Genomic DNA, 21,716 nt, shown 5'->3' on the forward strand with positions numbered 1-21,716 from the left:
TCAAATATGTGAAAGTCAGGAAAGGAGAGCCAATTATAAGTCAGTTACAGTGATTTCTGGGTATGAGGGTTTGCAAAAAATATCTGTGGTAATCTAGAAAGGGAACCTCAGGTGTTTGAGAAAAGATATATATATATATATATATACATATATATATATATATATATATATATATATATATATATATATATTCTGGGTGGGTACAGCTCCAAGTTCTCTGCAGTAGGGAGAACAACACAGGAAGATGGAGAAGTGGATTTCTGGGATGATTCCTCACCGTGACATTTTCTGCTTGGTTGGCATTTCCTGTGTTGCAGATGTGACGTTCCAGCCCATGCCCGCCCTGACTTACCGGACCACAGGGGGAGTTCTGGACTTCTATGTGTTCTTGGGACCCACTCCAGAGCTTGTCACTCAGCAGTACACAGAGGTAGGAGGGAATACGATTGACTGTCACGTTTTTACACAGCACAATCTGTGTGCCAGACCCATGTTCATAGGTGCAACTCTCAGGTGAGAAACTGGAATTGTCAGTCTTTTTTAGAGAAAGGTAGAGTATAGGTTAAGAAGAAGTAAATATCAGAATGCTTAAAGTCATAGCTTCTAAAGGCATTGGAGAGAAACCGATGTGGTAGTGTTACTATTAATGCTGGCAGTCATGATGGTGATGATTATAGAAGCAATGGGTGGTGGGAGTGTTGTTTGGGTGATGGTGGTGGTGTGGTGGTGGACTCAAGGCAGTGATGCTGGGGGATGGTAGTGGTGGTGGTAGAGGTGGTGACGTTGTTCTTTGGTATGGTCTTTGGCATGAATTAAAAGTTAAGTGAAAGTGGTAGAGGTGATGGCAGTGGTGGTACTGGTGGAATGATAGTGTTGATTATGTTGTCATGGTGAGGGTGATAGTGATGGTTGTCACTGTTGTGGCACAACACACACCCATATGTAATGCTTCACTTCTCTGTTACTTACTGCATGTCAAAGCACATTTCACTTATGAAATGGGTTCATGGAAAATGGAATTAAAAGGTAAGTTTATTTTGGTGTAAAAAATCGATATCCATGCATACTTTATTGTATGCATTTCCTATGGACTTTCTGAAGACTGTTCATTTGCATAGATTTCAAAATATTTTTGCCCCAATGTAAGTTTATCTTATAATTCCATTTCCATTTACTTATCGAGCAGCTGCACATTAATTTACTAAGTTCACAGAAAAACACTATGAGCTGATACTATTATATGCCCAAGTATATATACATGTAAGAAATTAATGAGCAAATTGGTCACTTAAATTTCACTCAAGTTTGTAGTCAGCAGGACCTGGAGCCTGAATGCTAAACCAAAATTGTTGCATCTGGAGTCTGAGAAGTGAGGTAGACCACTTCTAGACATCAGAGAAAAATCGGATTTTCCATAATTCTCAGAGAAGGAACTCAAGGCTAGCGGGGAATTCTCTCCTTGGTATCTCAAGGCTCTGAATTACCTTAATTTCTCTCTGGAATTGAATGTGTTAATTGCTGAGCATGGAGCACTGAAGAAATACTTATTCCTTCAAACACAACTTCAATCCAGCTTCTGTTTCTTGTGGACTAATATCTTCTGTCCTCTTCCCAGGTGATTGGTCGGCCTGTGATGGTGCCTTACTGGTCCCTGGGCTTCCAGCTGTGTCGCTATGGCTATGAGAATGACACGGAGATTGCCAACCTGTATGATGATATGGTGGCCGCCCAGATTCCCTATGTAAGTTTTCAGTGCTGGGGTCCTGGTCCTGGACCTCACACTCACCCAGGCGTCTCTGTATCTGGACTCCTCTGTGAGAGTTTTACAAAGTTGTAGAAAGATACAAAATGCTTTCTTATCCAATGTCACACTGTTCCTTACCTCAACACAGTAATACAAACGGAAGTTCATGTCTCCTTACAAAGATACAGCTCAAACATTCACAGTGGTTTGCAAAAGGAGGAGATCGGGCTGGCTCCATCACTCTTTCTGCTACATTGTACTTCTTTCCATTTCTTTTACACGACATCAAAACATCTAGTCAAAAAATCCTTGATTCCATAAAAATGAAAGGTTTACTAAAACAAGGGTAGGGAACCTTTTTTCTTTCTCTTCCTTTTTTCAAAAGATGTATTTATTATTTATTTATTTATGTATTTATTTGAAAGTCAAAATTACAGAGAGGGAGAGGCAGAGAGGCAGAGAGAGAGAGAGAGAGAGAGAGAGAAAGAGAGAGAGGTCTTCCATCTGTTGGTTCACTCCCCAGATGACTGCAACAGTCAGGGCTGGGCCAGGCCAAAGCCAGGAGCCGGGAGATTCTTCTGGGTCTCCCACATGGATGCAGGGGCTCAAGATCTTGAAACATTATCCGCTGCTTTCCCAGGCCCATTACTAAGGGAGTTGGATTGTGGGCGACCTAGAAGAGGTTCCTGGCTCCTGGCCTTGGATCAGCCCAACTTTGGCTATTGTGGTCATTTGGGGAGTGAACCAGCAGATGGAAGATCTTTCTCTTTCTGTCTGTCTGTCTGTCTCTCTCTCTGTAACTCTGCCTTTCAAATAAATAATAAATAATTAATCTGCTATAGATTTATTGAATTTGAGTCCCATCTGAAATTGCCTTGACAGTACCAGACAAATGACTGCAGGCTGTATACAGATATTAAGTTTTGCTTAACTGGAGAACATTAATGCAGACTTAGCTATGGCTTTGAAGACATTTGTGTAGATGCAAGGATATCCTTAGTTCTAACTCTCTACTTGTACTGCAGCCCAGTGCTGCATCAGCTTGGGACAAATCACTGGTTGAATGAAGGAATTATGTGTCTGGTTCCCAAAAGAAATGCAGTGGAAACACATTCTTACAGAAAATACTGCAGTGGACCTCTTATATATTAATATAATTTCATTTAACTTTTTGATTATTTATAATTGTTCCATTAATAAAGCAAACAGCTTGCCATATTTAGTAAAAAATAAGATATCAGTGTTTGCTTATTCTTTAGATTGAATGTTGCAAAGCCATTACGGGTTTTTGTTTTGTAGTACATTTACAATCCATGTTGTCTGCTGAATGAACACACATTCTATTGTGTGGCTGAATGTTTGAAAAATTAGATGAATTTCCCGAATCTGTACTTAACCCATCACTGAGATGTGAAGGCATAAAAGATGCTGTCTGTAACTCAGGGTGCCGTGGCAGAGGGCTGCGTGTGGAGCCTGGGCTTGGGCCGCAGCAGCACTCGGTGGCCCTGTGTCTCTCCCCAGGACGTGCAGTACTCAGACATCGACTACATGGAGCGGCAGCTGGACTTCACCCTCAGCCCCAAGTTTGCTGGGCTCCCAGCTCTGATCCAGCGCCTGCGTGGTGATGGGATGCGGGTCATCCTCATCCTGGTTGGTGCTCATGTGGCTGTCATGTGGGGAGGCTGATGGGCTGTGGTGGAGAAGGCCCTGTGCTGTCCTTCCCTCCATGGAGTGAGTGGGAAATGGAAGCCCCACTAGGAAATGCATTTCCCTGGAGTCCAGAAACTACCACCCAGGGGACCCTAAGGCCTTCTCTCTGCAGGAATCCTCCTTTTTAATGTCCTTGTCATCGCCAGCTTTGGTTTTCCCAGCTGATTGTGGTTTGATTTCAGGACCCAGCGATCTCTGGCAATGAGACGCAGCCTTACCCGGCCTTCACTCGGGGTGTGGAGGACGACGTCTTCATCAAATACCCGAATGACGGCGGCATTGTCTGGGGAAAGGTATGAGCTGAGCAGTGATCTGCCACTGCCCAGCCTGGGGTGGGTCACCACTATGTCTGAACTTGGGGTGGGTCACCGCTATGTCTGTTTGTGCCTGTGCCTTTTTAGTCCTTTTGATTTGGACCTTGAGGGCAAAGGTTCTCATTTTTTTCAATCACTGTTAATACTGTTGAGGGCTTCTCATGCCTCATGGGATCTACTTTTTCTAGAGAAATCCTACATGAAAATTAAAGTAGTATTTCCATTAGGTCCATGGCTTAAAGTTTCTTAGGAAATACTATGCAAAGAAACTGGACAGATGTGTTCATTTTGAACCTTTTTTCTTGCACAGGTCTGGCCTGACTACCCTGGTGTTGTTGTGAACAGCTCTCTGGACTGGGACAGTCAAGTGGAGGTAAAAGACCCTTTGTGGATGTTGAGTGAAGTCAGGATTGCCAGGAAGTGGCAGCCATAACTCAGGGTACTGAACATGCCCACACAATGGACATGACCATATCCAGGGAAAATGTGTATGGGACACGTCCTGGGAGTCAGTGTGTGTGCAATATTCTACTCCCAACTTGGGCTCAGTTGTTAGTGTCCATGGGATATAGAACTCAGAGAGCTTACTTTAGTTGTCCATAGTTGCGGGTACAGAGAAGGGACTTCAAGTCCAATTTCAAATTCTGAAGGCCCCGGGAATTTCTGCAGGATGACAACTCCAAGAAGTGGAATTAGTCCCTTCTTGTTGTCTTGGGTCATCCTCTGAAACAGCCTCTGACTTTTGTCTTTCGTGGTTGAGTGTGGAGTCTTTTTTCTCTACATCTCTTTTCATCATCAGGCTTCTCCATCTCCACTCTTAAGTGTCCTGTGCCTCCCATTCTTCCTTGGGGCTCTCGACTTGCCCTTCACTTCTCAGTTTCCAACTTTAAGTTAAAATTTGCTTTCTTCTGGGTGCAGGTTCTTGCTTGAGACGGACCCAGGTATCGCATTCTCTGCACCAGAATTGTTTCCCAGCTTCAGTAAGCATCTGCTGCTTGAATGAGTTTGTGCTTTCTTGCTGGTTGAGGAAATGTTCAGCCTCACTCTTGATAGCGATGTGTGCCCAGTGGACTGGTGCAGCTTCCTTGTGTTGTCATTAATTTCTCTGATGATGGTATGCATGGACACCCTTCTACAGAGCAAGGGCCTTGCCTGGCCTCTTCTAACTTTTCTTCAACATCGAATTTCCTTCCCGGGTAGGAAGGCAGCAGGGCGTATATAGCCAATGCAGCCTCCCTAACAGAGCTGGGAAGACGGGGAAAGATCTTGTCCAGAGTTGGAGAAACCCAGAAGCTGGCCTCTGTGTCTGCAATGTGCTATAAATTGGCATGCCTAGAATCTTCATTAGGATCAAGGATGAATCAGATAAATCATTGTTTTGGTGAACACATCACAGAAGCTGTGAATTAAGGGATCAGCCCTTAAAATCAGGGAGAATGACCCATTTGGGAAGCTCTCTCCATGTAATAGAGGGTTGAAGCTGGTCCACACGCATATGCCAGTCATCTGGGGCAGGACTGGCAGGAGGCAGGCCAGATTTCATGGATTATCCAGACAAGTTTCTTTTCAGGGCAATTGGTAAGTCAGAGAGGGAAGGCAGATACTAAGAAAAATAGCATAGTTTGAGGACCAAGAGTTCAGGACTGGGATAGCTTTGATGGAGTAGCAAGACTGAATGAGACTGTGGTCCAGTGATGCTGTCACCTGGTCCCAGATCCCCTAATCGAGTCCCAGAACCAGGAGGCAGCAACTGTACTCCTGATGTAAAATGAGAAAGTCACACGGGACCAGGCTGATGGCTGTTGGGCTGTGTGTCTATTCTCTGGCAGTAGACATAACAGGGAAAAAACGAGGTCAAGTAGGGCAGGTTGCAAAGGCAGTGTTGTGTGTTGGGCCAGTAATACCTGAGTGGAAGGGGCCAGTGTGTTAACTGTTAGAATTTGTGCTGACAGCGAGAGAAAAAAAAAGCTAAGAGTGCAGTTTGCTCAAGCCTCCCATTCTTAATGTCATTGTTTTTCTAACGAGTCAAGAACGTCACTTAGGCTCTGATGAGACTTCATCTGTGGTATTAGACTTGGCATGAGATCTCAGATAGTGCCTGTCTACTGCCCAATACATGTGTTTGGGACACATGACTGTATTTGATTCTTACAGCAATACCGAGCGTATGCGGCCTTCCCAGACTTTTTCCGTAATTCAACTGTCAGCTGGTGGAAGAGGGAAATACAAGAAATGTACACCAACCCACGGAATCCAGAGAAGAGCTTGAAGTTCGACGGCTTGTGGATTGTAAGTGGGTGTGTGTATGTGGGTACACATGCATCAGTGTATGTTTGTCTAACTCTGTGTAGTTAGACAGGAGGTATCCCTGACCTTTAGTCAAAAGGATAATAATCTCCCCCACACAGATACTGAACATCTTAGAGTGTACTTCCACAGAGAACCCTCCCTCAAACCTCTGACACCTGGTACCTCACCTGAGGTTCCTGCTGTGAAACCTCAGAGGTGATTACAATAAATACTTTGGAATTTTGCAATCTCCAGCTTTGATGGAGAATTTTTTATATCTCTAGCTAGTTATTCTGTAGGAGGAGATCGGTCTTCTTAGGCAATTATTCCTTGGATTTGATGAGCCTTACTGGACTTGTTTGTACAGGGAGAACTGGGTATTTGATGATTATTCCTAACAACCTGGTATTGAATTGACAGGCTGTACCTGCCTTGAAAAGTAAGCAGTGTCTGTGTTGACATTTCTAGGACATGAATGAACCGTCGAGCTTTGTGAATGGGGCAGTTCCTGCAGGCTGCACAGATCCCACTCTGAACCATCCGCCCTACATGCCACGTAAGGACCTTAGCCTCCTCACCAGCAGAGCCATGGCCATTGAGAGCCCAGTGGCCAGGGTCTTGTCTGTTGGTGCTATGGCACTTCAAACAGTTTTCTCACTTGGGTGTGTGCAAGCCCCTCGGCCCACAGGGTGAATTTCTCAGATTTGTTCAGAGAGGTGATGCCTGTGGTAATGTCTCCAAAGGACCCTCAAAGCTGCATTTCTTAATGACCTAGGCTTATGTTAACTCCTTCAGGAGATGTGTTGCCCCAGAGAATAGCATTGTTCCCTTGTCATGGAGTGGATGGACTTTGCAGCTAACTTGTATTCAGTGTTGGTCCCAGAGCTGTGTGACTTCCCACAGATTATGTGACACTTCTGAATTTTGGTTTTCTAAAACATAAAATGCTGCCGCCACTGTCCTCCTCCTAGCATTATGATAATGATTATGTGAGGTCATTTGCATGTAGAAATCCAGATCAGAGCCTGTCAAGCTCTGCTGACAGCCATGCATTCTTCCCCAAACCTCTTCTTTCTTCAATGCACTTGATGTTCAGAACACTGCAGGTACCCTTGCGTCTCAGAGCGGAGCACTGCTCCCACACCTCTGTTGAAGACGAGATGGACTCGTGCTGAGGTCAAGTTGTCTTAAGATCCACAGTCTGGGCTCTTGAAGAGGGTCTAGGACACTCAGGATCAGAGCTGGCTTTAATCCCTGCATCTTTTCCCCCAGACCTGGAGTCCAGGGGCACGGGCCTGAACAGCAAGACCCTGTGCATGGAGAGCGAGCAGATCCTGCCAGATGGCTCCCGTGTGCGGCACTACGACGTGCACAGCCTGTACGGGTGGTCCCAGACCAGACCCACCTACGAGTGAGTCACTGTCTCCCTTCTGCACTGGGTACAGCCTGCAGGACAGCCAGTGATGGATGAAGCTACAGTGTAGCAATTCCCATTTACTAAGCAAGGACTCATTGAGCATGGAGCCAGACCCTGTTCTTATAATTTGGAAGACAGGTTTAAAGTGTTATCTCACAAATGGGTATCCCATAGTCCTATCACATAGCAATGTTATAACCATTGTAAGAGTTAGCATAATACATTACTCACATGTTTATTGTGATGCAAGTATAAACAGACCTACTGCACTGGCAGTCAAATAAAAGTCTGGCATACACAGTTATGCACAGTGTAGAATACTTGATAGTTATTAGTTATACTGAGCAAGTATGTTACTGGTTTATATATTCAGTCTAATATAATTTTTATCATTAAATTTGGGGAGATGCACATGGAGATACAGTAATACTTAAACATTGCAGCAGTTGCTATAATAGTTTTATTTACAAGTGACCAAGGGAATACATAGGACTGGACAACTCTCTCCTTTATTTCAAAAGTGAACCATCTTTTTGGAAATTTTACTTTTGGCCTTTTTTTGTTAGATAGTCAATATTTGCTCTACTGAATTATCACAAAACTATTTTTAATAAGATGTGTTTATTTGAAAAGCAGAGTGACGGAGAGAGGGAAAGAGACAGAGAAATAGAGAGCTCTTCATCTGCTAGTTCATTACACAAGTGGCCCCAGTGGCCAGGTCTGGGTCAAGATGAAGCCATGAGCCGAAGTCCATCTGGTCTTTCACATATGTGGCAGGGGTCCAAGCACTTACTCTGTCCTCTCTGTTTTCCCAGTCACATCAGCAAGGAGCTAGATCAGAGGATTCGAACTGGCACTCCAATAAGGGATGCCAGTGAAGTAAGAGGTGTCTTAACCCACTCTGACACAATTTGGTGACATAAAGCCAATTTTGAGCTCAATGAATAATATGAATTATCCTAAATAAATCCTAAATAAATACAAAGTATTGTAAAGGAATTCACCTTTTCTCATTCCAAATATACAGGACCTATTCCAGCGATGGTGAGACACTTTGTTCTGAGACGCATCGCTAGGTGATTTCATCACCATATGAACATCGTAGGGTGCACAGGAACCTAGAGGCTCTGTCAATCACTCCACAGAATCTCTGGATGTACTCAGAGACACAGCGAATGTGAGATACACAAGGCTGCCACTAGAGCAGCATACTGTTTTACCAGAGACATACTGTTTTACATTAGACTTATTTTTAAGAATTTGGAATATATTCTAAAATAATGACAGATGTATAGGACGTGAAATGTATAAACTAGCAATATGTTCACTGATGATCATCATTCAGAATTATGTGCTGTGTGTGTTGTGATATTATACTTCTGTTTGACTGCAGTGCAATAGAATTGTTTTCATCTGAATTATCGCACACACACGATGAACACGTTGTCCTATGACAAATGATGCTTTGCCATCACTCATTAAGGACTTTTGGGTTCTGTTGTAATTGGATGGCGTCACCATTGTGTGATCCATGAAGGCGAAAAGGACAGTCTCTGGCACAGAACTGCACTGGGGAGATAAATGGCAGGAATTAGGGGTTACTTGCTATTTGGGGCAACCCAGTGAGTTTACTGCATGGTGACAGCCTTGGTACAACACTGTGCAGAGAAGCACCCCTGATAGACATGTCCATGGTCTGGGATGAGTCGGTGGGGACCTCACGCTGGCTGATTTCCGTGTCCCTGCAGTCATACAGCAGACATCAGGTGACCATGTCCTGGGTTCAGGGCTCCGAGGGCAGGAGCTCTGTGCCTTTCCATCCCGTGCTGTGCCCTCAGCTCACCTCCTTTCCCTCCACCCAGAGCCGTGCAGGAGGTGACGGGACAGCGAGGGATCGTCATCACCCGCTCCACGTTCCCCTCTTCTGGCCGCTGGGGTGGACACTGGCTGGGAGACAACACAGCCGCGTGGGACCAGCTGAGGAAGTCTATCATTGGTGTGCAGCCTTGTGCCAGGGCCCCTGCTGGCAGGGAGGGGGCGGTGAGGGGAGCAGGGGGCAGGGCTCAGGGCCTGGTCTCACCCCGCTGTGGTTCCCTTTGCAGGCATGATGGAGTTCAGCCTCTTTGGCATTCCCTATGTAAGTGTCCCTGGATCCCTGCTGGTGACCTGGGAGCTGGGGACAGCGTTCAGAACCCTCAGCAGGCCCCTTTTCTTGCTTCTCGGTTCAGACAGGAGCAGACATCTGTGGGTTCTTCCAAGACGCTGAGTATGAGATGTGTGCTCGCTGGATGCAGCTGGGGGCCTTTTACCCCTTCTCCAGGAACCACAACACCATTGGGACCAAGGTAGGGCATTCGCTGCTCCCTCAAGTGTTGTGTGATGTGTGAAAGGCGCCCTCCATTTGTGAGCTGCAATTTCTGCAGTCGGTTTTCACTGGGGGTGTCTTTAAAATAGAGAACCCTGTGTCTGCATGAACTGTGCTTACCTATGTTCTTTAGCTTACCCTTTTGTTTAGACAGTGTATCCCAAGAAGAATGCCTTATGGGAAATCTCACTGAGCTCACCCAGGGGCCTCATGCAGTCTGTTAGCAATGTTCCCTGACTTACCTGGTCGTCATCTTTGGAGTGGCTGTGTGTGATCTTCATCAGGAATTAGCTCTCAGTGACTTCCTTAAGGATGTAAGATCCTCTAGGCTGAGCTCCTCACAGTCCTCCTCCTCTTTTGCAGAGACAAGACCCTGTGTCCTGGAACGCTACCTTCGTGAATCTCTCCAGAAGCGTCCTGGAGACCAGATACACCCTGCTGCCCTATCTCTACACCCTGATGCACAAGGCCCACGTGGAGGGCAGCACGGTGGTGCGGCCTCTCCTGCACGAGTGAGTGTCTGGTGGGGTCCGAGTGACCAGTGGGTGACTTCCTGCCTTCAGTAGGGTGGCAGGGGAAGAAATGATTCCTCTAGACTGAAGACAGGATTGCCTTCTGTCATAACTCTCTAGACATGGATTACACATTAGTCCCCCTTTCCTTACTGTGTTCTCTATGGCAGAAATCATTAACAAAAGTCACTTATCTTTTTTAAAGATTTATTTATTTGAAAGGCAAGGTTATAGATAGAGATGAAGAGACAGAGATCGTCCATCTGTTGGGTCACTCCCAAGATGGCTGCAATGGCCAGGCCTGAGCCAGGCGGATGCCAGGAGCCTCACTAGGTCTCTCTCATGGCTGCAGAAGGGCTGCAGTACTTGACCCATCTCCCTCTGCTTTCTATGTGCATTAGCAGGGAGCTGGGCCAGAAGTGGAGCAGAGGAGTCTCAGGGTGGCAGGTATATGGGATGCTGGCATCCCAGATGGCAACTTAACCTGCTATGCCACAATGCCAGCCCCAGAAGTTATTTCTTTAATAAAACAAAAATGGAAACAATATATTCAGCACGGGATCACACTGGCATCTTTAGGAATTAGGCCACGCATTGTCCCAGGTCCCGGTGAGCTCAGTTCACAAAAGAAGGCATTTCATAGGGGAGACCTGAGGAATGAGGGCCTTGCATACATTTAAAGTGTGCCACGGTGAAGGCGTGTGAACTGTATAATACGAGCTAACAGCTAACTCTCCCCAGTTCTGAAGTCTGATGAACATGTCCTAGAACAGTTGGCTGTGGGGCCTGTGTGTCCCTGACTGAGCCAGACCTAGGCCAGGAGTAAGGATCCTCAGGTGCAGCTGGCTCCTGACTTGGATCTGAATTGAGGACTTCCTTCAGGCTGGGGCTGGCTGGGCTGTGACCGTGGCACCTTCCTGTCCTTTCCAGGTTTGTGTCAGACCGGGTGACCTGGGACATAGATGGTCAGTTCCTGCTGGGCCCGGCCTTCCTGGTCAGCCCTGTGCTGGAGCCCGTGAGTAGGGGGCCTCTGGTGGGCAGAGGGTCCTGGCTGTGAGGCTGGAGAACAGTGAGGGGAGGAGAGGCCTGGTGCTGGGGTCCTGACACCTGCTTCTTGTTCTGCCTGTCTCCTCCTCCCCTTCTGAGCCCGTCACTCAGGGACTCTGGGCCTCAGCTCCTTCAGCTTCAAATCAGCCCAGGAATTGTGGTTCTTAGGACAATCAAACAGGATATACTTGATGATAAAATCATTTCTCATTTGCTGAAATAGGAATGAATAGGGTGGCAGTAATATCAACTTCTTTTTATTTTTTATTTAAAATTTTTTCGTTATTAATTTTTGAGATAACTTTCTTTTTAAGTTTTAAAATTTTCATTAACATAAAGGAACAGCATTCATGTATTTCATAAGTACAGTTCTAAGATGATAACCATAATCCCTCCCTGTCCCTCTCGCTCCCCCAACCCCCATCCTTCTCTTCTTTCTTTACTTATTAATTTTTACAAAGCATAATTTTAATCTACTCTATAGTCCCAGGCTTAGTTCACCACTGACCATAATATTCACCAAATAAAAAGTAGGAAGACCACAGCTCCACAGGAGTGTAAACAAGGACTGAAAATGATAATCGCATCACCAGATGTCCGGTCCCTTCCTGTATAGGTTCTGTATTCTGTATTAACTGTCACATGTCAGAGAAAATATATGATATTTATCAGAAAAGAGCCTTCCAGTAGGAAAACAGGCAAGGGCTGTAAACAGTAATCAATTGAAAAGGTGTTTCACTTTCATATAAAATAAATTTTACAGTAGCCACAATATCATTAATACTATGGTAGTATGTAATTTTTATCAATGTGCTGGACCAATATTTAAAACAAAGTTTGACGAAGCACTGTATTTATAACAAACTGATAGACATGCATCCATCTCCTTCCTTCCTTCCTTCCTTTCTCCCACCCTCCCTCCCTCCCTTCCTTCCATTTTAACTACCACTTTTATGGGAGAACATGCAGTATGTGTCTTGCTGTCTGGCTTTTCACTCAGCATTATGTCTTCTAGTTCTGACCATTTTGCTGCAAATGTTAAAATTTCAATATTTTTAATGGCTGAATAATATTCCACTGTGTATATATATGACAGTTTCTTTATCCATCCCTCTATTTATGGACATCTTGGTTGATTCTATATTTTGTGTATTGTGAACAGTGCTACCACAAACATGGCAGAGCAGGTATGTCTTTGACAAAAAAAATTCATATATTTTGGGTATATACCCAGCAGTGGCATCACTGGAGCATATAGCAAGTCCATCTGTAGTTGCTAAACAATTTTTATTTGTAGTATTTTTTGTGACATCTCCTTAGTATTTTCTGCAGCACTTACACTGATTTACGTTCCAAGTAGCAGTGTGCAAGACTTCCCTTTCTGCCTATCCTCGCCAGCATTCGGGGCTCTCTGTCTTTTGGACATTAGTTATTCTACCATGGGTGAGCATGTCTCATTGAGATTTTGATTTGTGTTTCCCTAATTGCTAGTGATATTGAGCATTTTTTCATTTTGGGGGGGAGCATTTATATTTCTTCTTTTGCAAACTGTTCAGGTCCTTTGCCCATTACTTCATTGTTTTTTGTTGTGGAATTTTTTGAGTTGCTGAGATAGTCTGGATATTAAATATTTCTTTACATTCCCCAGTAAATCACTATTGAAACAAATATTTTCAGTGGGATGGCTTACAGCGACAAGTGCCATCTTTGCTGCTGATGGCCCTTCGCTTCCCTCCGCTAAAGGCCCTCCAGGAAGCAGGAGCTGTTTTTCTCTGTTTTATCTTTTAAACTATTTATTTACTTACTTGAAAGGCAGAATTGCAGAGAGGGAGAAGGGAGGGACAGAGAGAGAGAGAGAGAGAGAGAGAGAGAGAGAGAGTCTTCCGTCTGCTATTTCATACCCAAATGGCTGCAGTTGCTGAGCCTGGTCCAGTGCTAAGGGAGGAGCCTGGAACTCTGTCCAGGTCTTCCGCGTGGGTGGCAGGGGACCAAGCACTTGGGCCATCTTCCCCTCCTTTCCCAGGTGCACTAGCAGGGAGCTGATTGGGAGCGGAGCAGCCAGGACTGGTACTAGTGCTCCCATGGGATGCCAGCCTCACAGGCAGTGGCTCCAGCTGCCGGTGATTTGGCTTCTGATTGAAATACCTGCTTAGTGCACTCCCAACTGTCATTGCACCTGTGCAGCAGCCTTTGCTGCAGAAGTCGGGATGCCCTTGGAGAACCTGCATCCCGTTTCCATGAGCCTGGTTTGAGCCCTGGTTCCTCTGCTTCTGACCCAGCTTCCTGCTTATGTTCACCCTGGGAGGCAGCCAGCGATGGCTCACGTACGTGGGTTCCTGATGCTCATATAGGAAAACTAGAGTGAGATCTAGGTTTCTGGCTTTAGGCTTGGCCCATCCTGGACAAACTTTCTCTCTCTCCTCCTTTGCATTTAAAATGGAATAAAAATTAAAATGCAATTTTATGGTATCTAGAGAATTTTTTCTATCTCCCACCCAAACTCAGTTTTTTTTTTTTTTAATTTCTTTAAAGAAGGGGTGGAGTCAGTCAATCAGCAAATGGTGATTCTTGTTCTTTGAAGCCTTGGAAAGGACCGGAGGCTTCATGGAAGCCACTCATGGGTGGGAGAGACGTCTCCCCTGTCCCCAAAGAAGAAGGGAGGAGGGTCCCCACATTGCTCATGGAAGCCACTCGTGGGTGGGAGAGACGTGTCCCCTGTCCCCAAAGAAGAAGGGAGGAGGGTCCCCACATTGCTCATGGAAGCCACTCGTGGGTGGGAGAGACGTGTCCCCTGTCCCCAAAGAAGAAGGGAGGAGGGTCCCCACATTGCTCATGGAAGCCACTCATGGGTGGGAGAGATGTCTCCCCTGTCCCCAAAGAAGAAGGGAGGAGGGTTCCCACATTGCTCATGGAAGCCACTCATGGGTGGGAGAGACGTCTCCCCTGTCCCCAAAGAAGAAGGGAGGAGGGTTCCCACATTGCTCATGGAAGCCACTCGTGGGTGGGAGAGACGTGTCCCCTGTCCCCAAAGAAGAAGGGAGGAGGGTCCCCACATTGCTCATGGAAGCCACTCGTGGGTGGGAGAGACGTGTCCCCTGTCCCCAAAGAAGAAGGGAGGAGGGTTCCCACATTGCTCACCTGAACGGAGATCCAAGTGGGTCCAAGGCCACCACTCCGGTGTTAACTCTTTTCTCTGCTGGTTACTCTGCCCTACATAACTGTGCCCACCAACCATGCCTTATCTCTGCTTAATTCCAGAACGCCAGAGAAGTCAGTGCGTATTTCCCTGAAGCCCGCTGGTATGACTACTACACGGTAAGTTTTGGTACATGTTTATGCAACTTGGGAGAGTGGTAGACTATGGAAGCTTTAGATGGGACAGACCTCAGGACAAAGCCTGCCTCGGATCCCACCTGTTATATGGTCTCAGCCCCACTGCTTTAAACCTTGTCCTACAGTTTTCTCACCTCCAGCTGGGGTCAGACCACTTCCCTCATCGCCGGGCTGCAAAACAACTCAAAATACAGCACAGTGAGTGCTGGCTGCCCATGGTCTATACCATGGCGCAGTCAGTGCTGGCCGTCCACGGTCTATACCATGGCACAGTCGTGCTGGCCGCCCATGGTCTATACCATGGCACAGTCAGAGCTGGCTGTCCATGGTCTATACCTGTGTTTCTTCATCTTTCCTTGTACCATCTCTCTTCAGAGTAATACATATGGCGGATACTACTGAACATGTGAAGTACTGCTGTAACTGCAGTTTTTAAGCTTAATTTAATTTTTAAAAAAGATTATTTGAAAGTCTGAGTTACAAAGAGAGAATAAGAGACAGAAAAGAAGGCCTTCCATCCACAGGTTCATTCCCTGAATGGCTGCAATGACTGGTGCTGGGCCTGGCTGAAGCCAGAAGTCAGAGCTTCTTTTGAGTCTCCTACGTGGGTGCAGGACCCAAGCACCTGGGCATCTTCTGCTGCTTTTCGCAGGCACATTAGAAGGGAGCTGGATCAAAAGTGGAGCAGCTGCGACTTGAATCAATGCCCATATGGGATGCTGGTGTCTCTGTTGGCTGCTTTATACACTAGGCCACAACACTGGCCTGTAACTATAGTTTTTGTTTGTATCCTTACATGCAGTAAGTGCAAAAGTATGGAGGCCTTGTCCTCTCTGTGTTTTGGCTAAATGTCTTTTGGAGTAACATAGATACCACTGTGTGGGTTTATCAGGAACCTGCAAAGGTGAATGAAAGCGTTTTCTACCTCCTCCAGCAGTGAGCACTCTGTCACAGAGAAACAGGTGATCGAGTGAGAGTAGCTGAGATCCAAGATAACGTGTGTGTGTGTTTTTTTTTTTTTTTATTGTTGACAGGCAGAGTGGACAGTGAGAGAGAGAGAGAGACAGAGAGAAAGGTCTTCCTTTACCTTTGGTTCACCCTCCAATGGCTGCTGCGGCCAGGATCTGAGGCCAGGAGCCAGGTGCTTCTCCTGGTCTCCCATGCAGGTGCAGGGCCCAAGGACTTGGGCCATCCTCCACTGCACTCCTGTGCCACAGCACAGAGCTGGACTGGAACAGGGGCAACTGGGACAGAATCCGGCGCCCCGACCGGGACTAGAACCTGGTGTGCCAGCGCGTCAGGCGGAGGATTAGCCTATTGAGCCATGGTGCAGGCCTAAGATTACATTTTAAGTTGTGTGAGCTGTAAAACCCCAGATTGAAGGGTCTTGTACAAGATGAGGTAGCCATAATGCACATTTCATTCAGCACCTGGGAGAATGAGGGGAATGTTGTGACTGATGTGTTGAATGGTGAAATGCAGGCCGCGTGTTCAGAGGTATGGACAAGGCGTCTGGCACAGCGCATTGTTGTGCCCTGTCTCTCACCATTTTGTATTTTCTTCTGCCCCACAGGGTGCAGATGTTAATGCAAAGGCCCAGTGGAAGGTCCTGCCCGCCCCTCTGGACCACATCAACCTTCACGTCCGTGGCGGCTACATCCTGCCCTGGCAGGAGCCTGCGCTGAACACCAACCAGAGGTGAGCGTGGACTGGGGTTCGCTTTCCATAGCAGCTAGCTCACAAGTTGGAATGAAGCCCACCAATATGGAAACATAGATGTTCATTGCTGATGTAGATATCTATCTCCTGTGACATTACTAACACCGGAGAAAGATGTGCCTGGTGATACTGCCTTTGTTCCTAGCAAAAAGCCATGCATCCTTCTGCTCTTGACTGTCCCCGTATGAAACGTGAAAGAAGCATTCAAAGGTGATTTAGAAAAATTGTTTGTGCCTCCAGTCCATGTCTCGTGTATAAATATTGTTTCCCACAGTCGACAGAACGCTCTTGGTCTTATCATCGCCCTGGATGAGAACAAAGAAGCGAAAGGTGAACTTTTCTGGGATGACGGAGACACCAAAGGTGAGCATGTGATGATAAAGTCGCTGTTTCCAGTCCTGTGTCTTTGCCTTATGGGCCTTCCCTGCTGATGGTCCTCTGCCGTGGGAGAAATCACAGCAGACATAACAGCAAAAGGGACTCAAAAGAAGAAAAAACCCGTTCTATCTGTTGGAACTCCCCTCATAGGCCAACGGCACACATTATATACACTTAGGTTTCATTTCATCGTTAATGGGCACCTGGAAGACTGGTTTTCAAGATTATCCCTACATTTCCATATCTAGATAGTCTTTCTAAAAATAGTTAATGAAATGAGAAATATTTATTTATCAAGTAACACTGAATATATACAATGTGACCTTCTGATTAATTAGTTAATTAATTAGTTAATTAGTACTTCCATGGCTATTACTGCACATTAGAGGCTTAGGATTTGCTCATCTTAAAACTGAAAGTCTGTACTCTTCAACATCAGCTCCCCATTTGCCTAACGTTTCAGTCCCTGGCAACCCCCATTCTGACCTGTCTTTCTAATTTTTTTTGTGATTCCACATAGAAATGAGATCATGCCATATTTGTGTTTCTGTGTGTGGCTTATTTTACTTAAAATAGTGTGTAGGTTTTTCCATGTTGTCACAAATTCCATTTCTTTCTTTCTGTGGTGGTATCATATTCTAGTTCCTGTATTTACCACAGCTTCTGTTTCCGCTGCTTTGCTGTCAGGCACGTCATTTCTGTATCTTGGTTATTGTACAAATATATATATATATATACACACACACACACATATATATAAGGCTTGGGGGCATACTCATATTTACACATCAGAAGTCTTATCCTTGTTTGAAAGCCTTTTTGGGTGGTTTTTTTGTCTTGTTGAATGAGGGGAGAAATGTAGAAGCAAACCTGAGGGGGAATTATATATCTATAGTATTGCTTTTGATCCGTAACCTCCCAACCCTCTCTAGGGGCAGCTTAGGGGAGTTTTCCCTACCTTGCACCAAGTGGGTATTGGGTCCCTTAGGAAGTTCTGGGGGGATTTCAGGAAATCTACATCTAGAAAACCTTCTACTCAACAATATTCCAGAAGAGGGAGAGGGGAGGAGAGACACAGGGCCAGACCCATATTCGTAAAATCTCTACTCTGAACGCAGCCAGCTAGGCTCCCAGTTCTTCCTGAGATGTCTCCTGGTCTGGCAGGTGCATTCTCTCCATTACCTCTTGCTACCCCACTTACCACTAAAAAGTACATTTAAAATTAAAAAGTTAAATATAAGAGCTGAATCTAAATTCCAAGAAGAAAATAAAGTAAAGCAATTTCCTTGTCATTACTCTTTGCAATAATTTTTTGGATATGACTTCAAAAGCACAGAAAAAAAATGCCACAAAATAAAAAGCTTCTGTACAGCCAAAGAAAAAATCAGCAAAGTTAGAAGTCAGTTTACTGAATGGGAGAAAATATTTGCAAACCATATACTTGTATCTGAGAATGGACTAATATAAAAAAATGTATGAGGGTCTCATATGACTCAGTGGCAAAAAACCCCAAATACCCAATTTAAAATGGGCAAAATGCCCAAATAAATATTTTTAAAGAAGATAAGGAAATGCCCAACAGATACTTGAAAATGTGAATGATATTATTAATCAACAGAGAAATACAAATCAAGATGAGCTATGATCTAACTGCTGTTAGAATGGCTATTATAAAATAAGGTATAATAAATGTTGGTGAGGGTCTGCAGAAAAGGAAATGCTTCTACAATTTATCGATGTACATTGGTACAGTTGTTGTGGCCTAGGTTGGATCTAAATTCCTATTGCAGGTTCTTGCCTCTTACTTAAACATTTTAATACAGGCACAAATACAATGCACAAAGTGATAAAGCTTATTTAAAAGGTAAGGAAGACACACACATGTGGGTGTTGTTCAGGAAGAGTGGACCAGGAAGGGAAAAGATGAGAGAGAGATTTTAGGACCCTGTTTGCTGTGGGTCCACTTGAAGAGAGAGAGAGAGAGAGCTCCCTCCATTTTGCTAAGATTATTATGAGCTTGGAAAGGGGAGGGGTTACATGGTGCCACCCAGGTCAGGGGAGATACATCCTGAGGAAGGGGTCATTTGATTGACAAGTGGGTGGATAGGACTACATGGGGTGGGGGAGATGTGGCTTCCAGCTCCTGATCCTAGTCTACCTACCTGCTGTATCCATATCAGAGCCACTGGAGAAAACAGAGTGGAGGTTTCTTAAGAAGATGCATCTATAGCTCCATTTTCACTGCAGCACTGTTCATAAAAGTTAAGATATGAAATAACATCCACTGATGCATGAACATAATCCAGCCATAAAAAGACAAAAATGCTACCATTTGTGACGTCCAAATGTAGCCTGAAAGAGAGGCGGAGTGAAATCTCTTTCTGTGGAGGGCAGTCCAGTCTGACTTTTCTCTCTCACTTGCAGATACTGTGGCCAATAATGTTTACCTTTTATGTGAGTTTTCCGTCACCCAAGTGAGTAACTGATTTTTACGAATCTCAGATATAGGCTTTGTCAGGCCATTAGCACATATGTGCTTGTGTGTGTGTGTGTGTGTGCTCTTCTATTTGAAATTTCATATGGACATATGAGACCTGTTTCCATTTAGCCTCCGAGCATGGAATAATCTGATCATCAAAAGGAGGCAATGATGTGCATGTAGATAAACCAAAGCAGCTAGCATTTCTAATGACAGTTTTTAAAAATGTATGTATTGACTTTTTTTACTCAGAGGATGATTAACCTGAATTTATTCCTTGAGAACACATTAGTAGAGCTGAGGGTTTTTCAAAGTTGCAGGGCCATCAGGTCTAGGTTGAAATACCCAAATGACTTGAGAAATTTATGTAGGGCATGGATGCCTCTGTGGTTAATTGTCCTTGATTGTTTTTGCAGAACCACTTGGATGTGAAGATCTCACAATCAACCTACAAGGACCCAAATAATCTAGCATTTAAAGAGATTAAAATCTTTGGATCACAGGAACCTAGCAATGTTACAGTGACACACAATGGTGTTCTAAGTCCGATGGCTCCCAAAGTCACTTATGATTATAACCTGAAGGTAAAAATCCATAATGTGCTGATGTAGTTTGTCAAGAATCCTTTGTAACACAATGGCATTCCTGTTTGCCAAAGCAGCGTGAGTTCTTGCAGAACCAGAGCACGCTCTGAGACTTGTATGGTTGGTTGAGGGGACTGGAAGAAGAACCAAGCTGAGCAAGTGACCAGAGCTCAGATGATCTTGGGAACATCCATGGAATGGGGCTAAGGCGCATTGATCTGTCCACGCCAGTTCCCTTCCCCAGCCCTCAGTGACTGTGCTCCCTGACTTGACATTCACAGGAATGAAAATCACAGGACACAGAAGAGCAGGGTTAGTTAGGAAAGTGAGCAACAGGATTAGATGGGAAGTGTATGGGAAAGCTGCTGGATGATGCTGGAGACAAGGGTGAGAGGTAGCGGTCCCCAGATTAACACTTTGAAGTGCCTTGTGTGTTTTTTTAAACTTTTATTTAGTAAATATGATTTCCAAAGTACAGTTTATGGATTACAATGGCTCCCCCCCCATGACTTCCCTCCCACTCGCACCCCTCCCATCTCCCACTCCCTCTCCCCTTCCATTCACATCAAGATTCATTTTCAATTACCTTTATATACAGAAGATTGATTTAGTATATATTAAGTAAAGATTTCATCAGTTTGCACCCACACAGAACATAAAGTGTAAAATACTGTTTGAGTACTAGTTATAGCATTAATTCACATTGAACAACACATTAAGGACAGAGATCACACATGAGGAGTAAGTGCACAGTGACTCCTGTTGTTGATTTAACAATTTGACACTCTTGTTTATGGCATCAGAAATTTCTCTAGGCTCTAGTCATGAGTTTCCAAGGCTATGGAAGTCTCTTGAGTTCATCGACTTCAGTCTTATTTAGACAAGGTCATAGTCAAAGTGGAAGTTCTCTCCTCCCTTCAGAGAAAGGTACCTCCTTCTTTGATGGCCCGTTCTTTCTACTGGGATCACAGCAGACTCATAGAATGGCAGATGTCCTAAACAGCACTTTGGCCTCAGAATCAGCTCTTAAGGCATTTGGATCTGCCTTGTGTTTTAAAAAAATATTGGGATTACTGGGATATGAAGTATATGGCTTACTCCAATACCATGTGTGAAAGAAATATCTTAAGAAAATAATTTGGTAATAATATTGAATGGGTAGGTATCTTGTTAGGTGATAATAATGTAATATTTTCATCAGTTATCATGAGACTTGACATCTTGAAGTACCTGTAAGCATTCATTATTTATGAGAAATATTTCCCTTGATAGTCCTAACCACAGGTACTCCAGTAACCTAGCACTGGGGATACTGGGTCCCCAAGATTTGTGAGTGAAATTCTAAAATTTGGAAAAATGAGTCACTTTTTTCAGATTTATTTATTTATTTGAAAGGCAGAGTTACAGAGAGGCAGGGAGATAGAGAGGGACAGACAGATAAACAGACAAAATCTTCCATCCTCTGGTTCACTCCCCAAGTGGCCAAATGGCCGGAGCTGGGCCTATCTGAAGCCAGGAGCCAGGAGCTTCTTCTGGATCTCCCATGTGGGTGCAGGGGCCCAAGGACTTGGATTGTCTTCTGCTGCTTTACCAGCTGCATTAACAGGGATCTGGGTCAGAAGTGGATCAGCTGTGACTCGAACTGGCGCCCATATGGGACGTCAGCCACTACAGGTGGTGGCTTTACACACTGTGCATACAATGCTGGCTCTGAAAATAAGTCACTTTTATCTTCTACTATAGTGACAAATAGATGACACTGTTTGTCTTGGCAACACTGTGGAGCTTTCTTACAAAGTGTTAGAGACCCACCAGTATATGGGTG

General features: G+C 44.9%; 1 protein-coding gene across 1 annotated transcript in view; it reads left to right on the forward strand.

Moving 5' to 3' along the window:
• LOC133761791 (maltase-glucoamylase-like) overlaps positions 1 to 21,716 on the forward strand; it is a 180,687-nt gene that overhangs the window by 71,245 nt on the left and 87,726 nt on the right. The window contains exons 52-69 of the mRNA XM_062194622.1: positions 318 to 430; positions 1,616 to 1,741; positions 3,266 to 3,394; positions 3,637 to 3,747; positions 4,079 to 4,141; positions 5,923 to 6,057; positions 6,526 to 6,613; positions 7,330 to 7,468; positions 9,337 to 9,470; positions 9,577 to 9,611; positions 9,703 to 9,819; positions 10,203 to 10,351; positions 11,282 to 11,366; positions 14,657 to 14,713; positions 16,305 to 16,429; positions 16,725 to 16,813; positions 19,253 to 19,302; positions 19,724 to 19,891. Of these exons, the coding sequence (XP_062050606.1) occupies positions 318 to 430; positions 1,616 to 1,741; positions 3,266 to 3,394; positions 3,637 to 3,747; positions 4,079 to 4,141; positions 5,923 to 6,057; positions 6,526 to 6,613; positions 7,330 to 7,468; positions 9,337 to 9,470; positions 9,577 to 9,611; positions 9,703 to 9,819; positions 10,203 to 10,351; positions 11,282 to 11,366; positions 14,657 to 14,713; positions 16,305 to 16,429; positions 16,725 to 16,813; positions 19,253 to 19,302; positions 19,724 to 19,891 (1,913 nt within the window). The remainder of the gene's footprint in view (positions 1 to 317; positions 431 to 1,615; positions 1,742 to 3,265; positions 3,395 to 3,636; positions 3,748 to 4,078; positions 4,142 to 5,922; positions 6,058 to 6,525; positions 6,614 to 7,329; positions 7,469 to 9,336; positions 9,471 to 9,576; positions 9,612 to 9,702; positions 9,820 to 10,202; positions 10,352 to 11,281; positions 11,367 to 14,656; positions 14,714 to 16,304; positions 16,430 to 16,724; positions 16,814 to 19,252; positions 19,303 to 19,723; positions 19,892 to 21,716) is intronic.

Source organism: Lepus europaeus, chromosome 1 (genome assembly GCF_033115175.1).
Source record: "Lepus europaeus isolate LE1 chromosome 1, mLepTim1.pri, whole genome shotgun sequence".
Taxonomy (NCBI): Eukaryota; Metazoa; Chordata; class Mammalia; order Lagomorpha; family Leporidae; genus Lepus; species Lepus europaeus.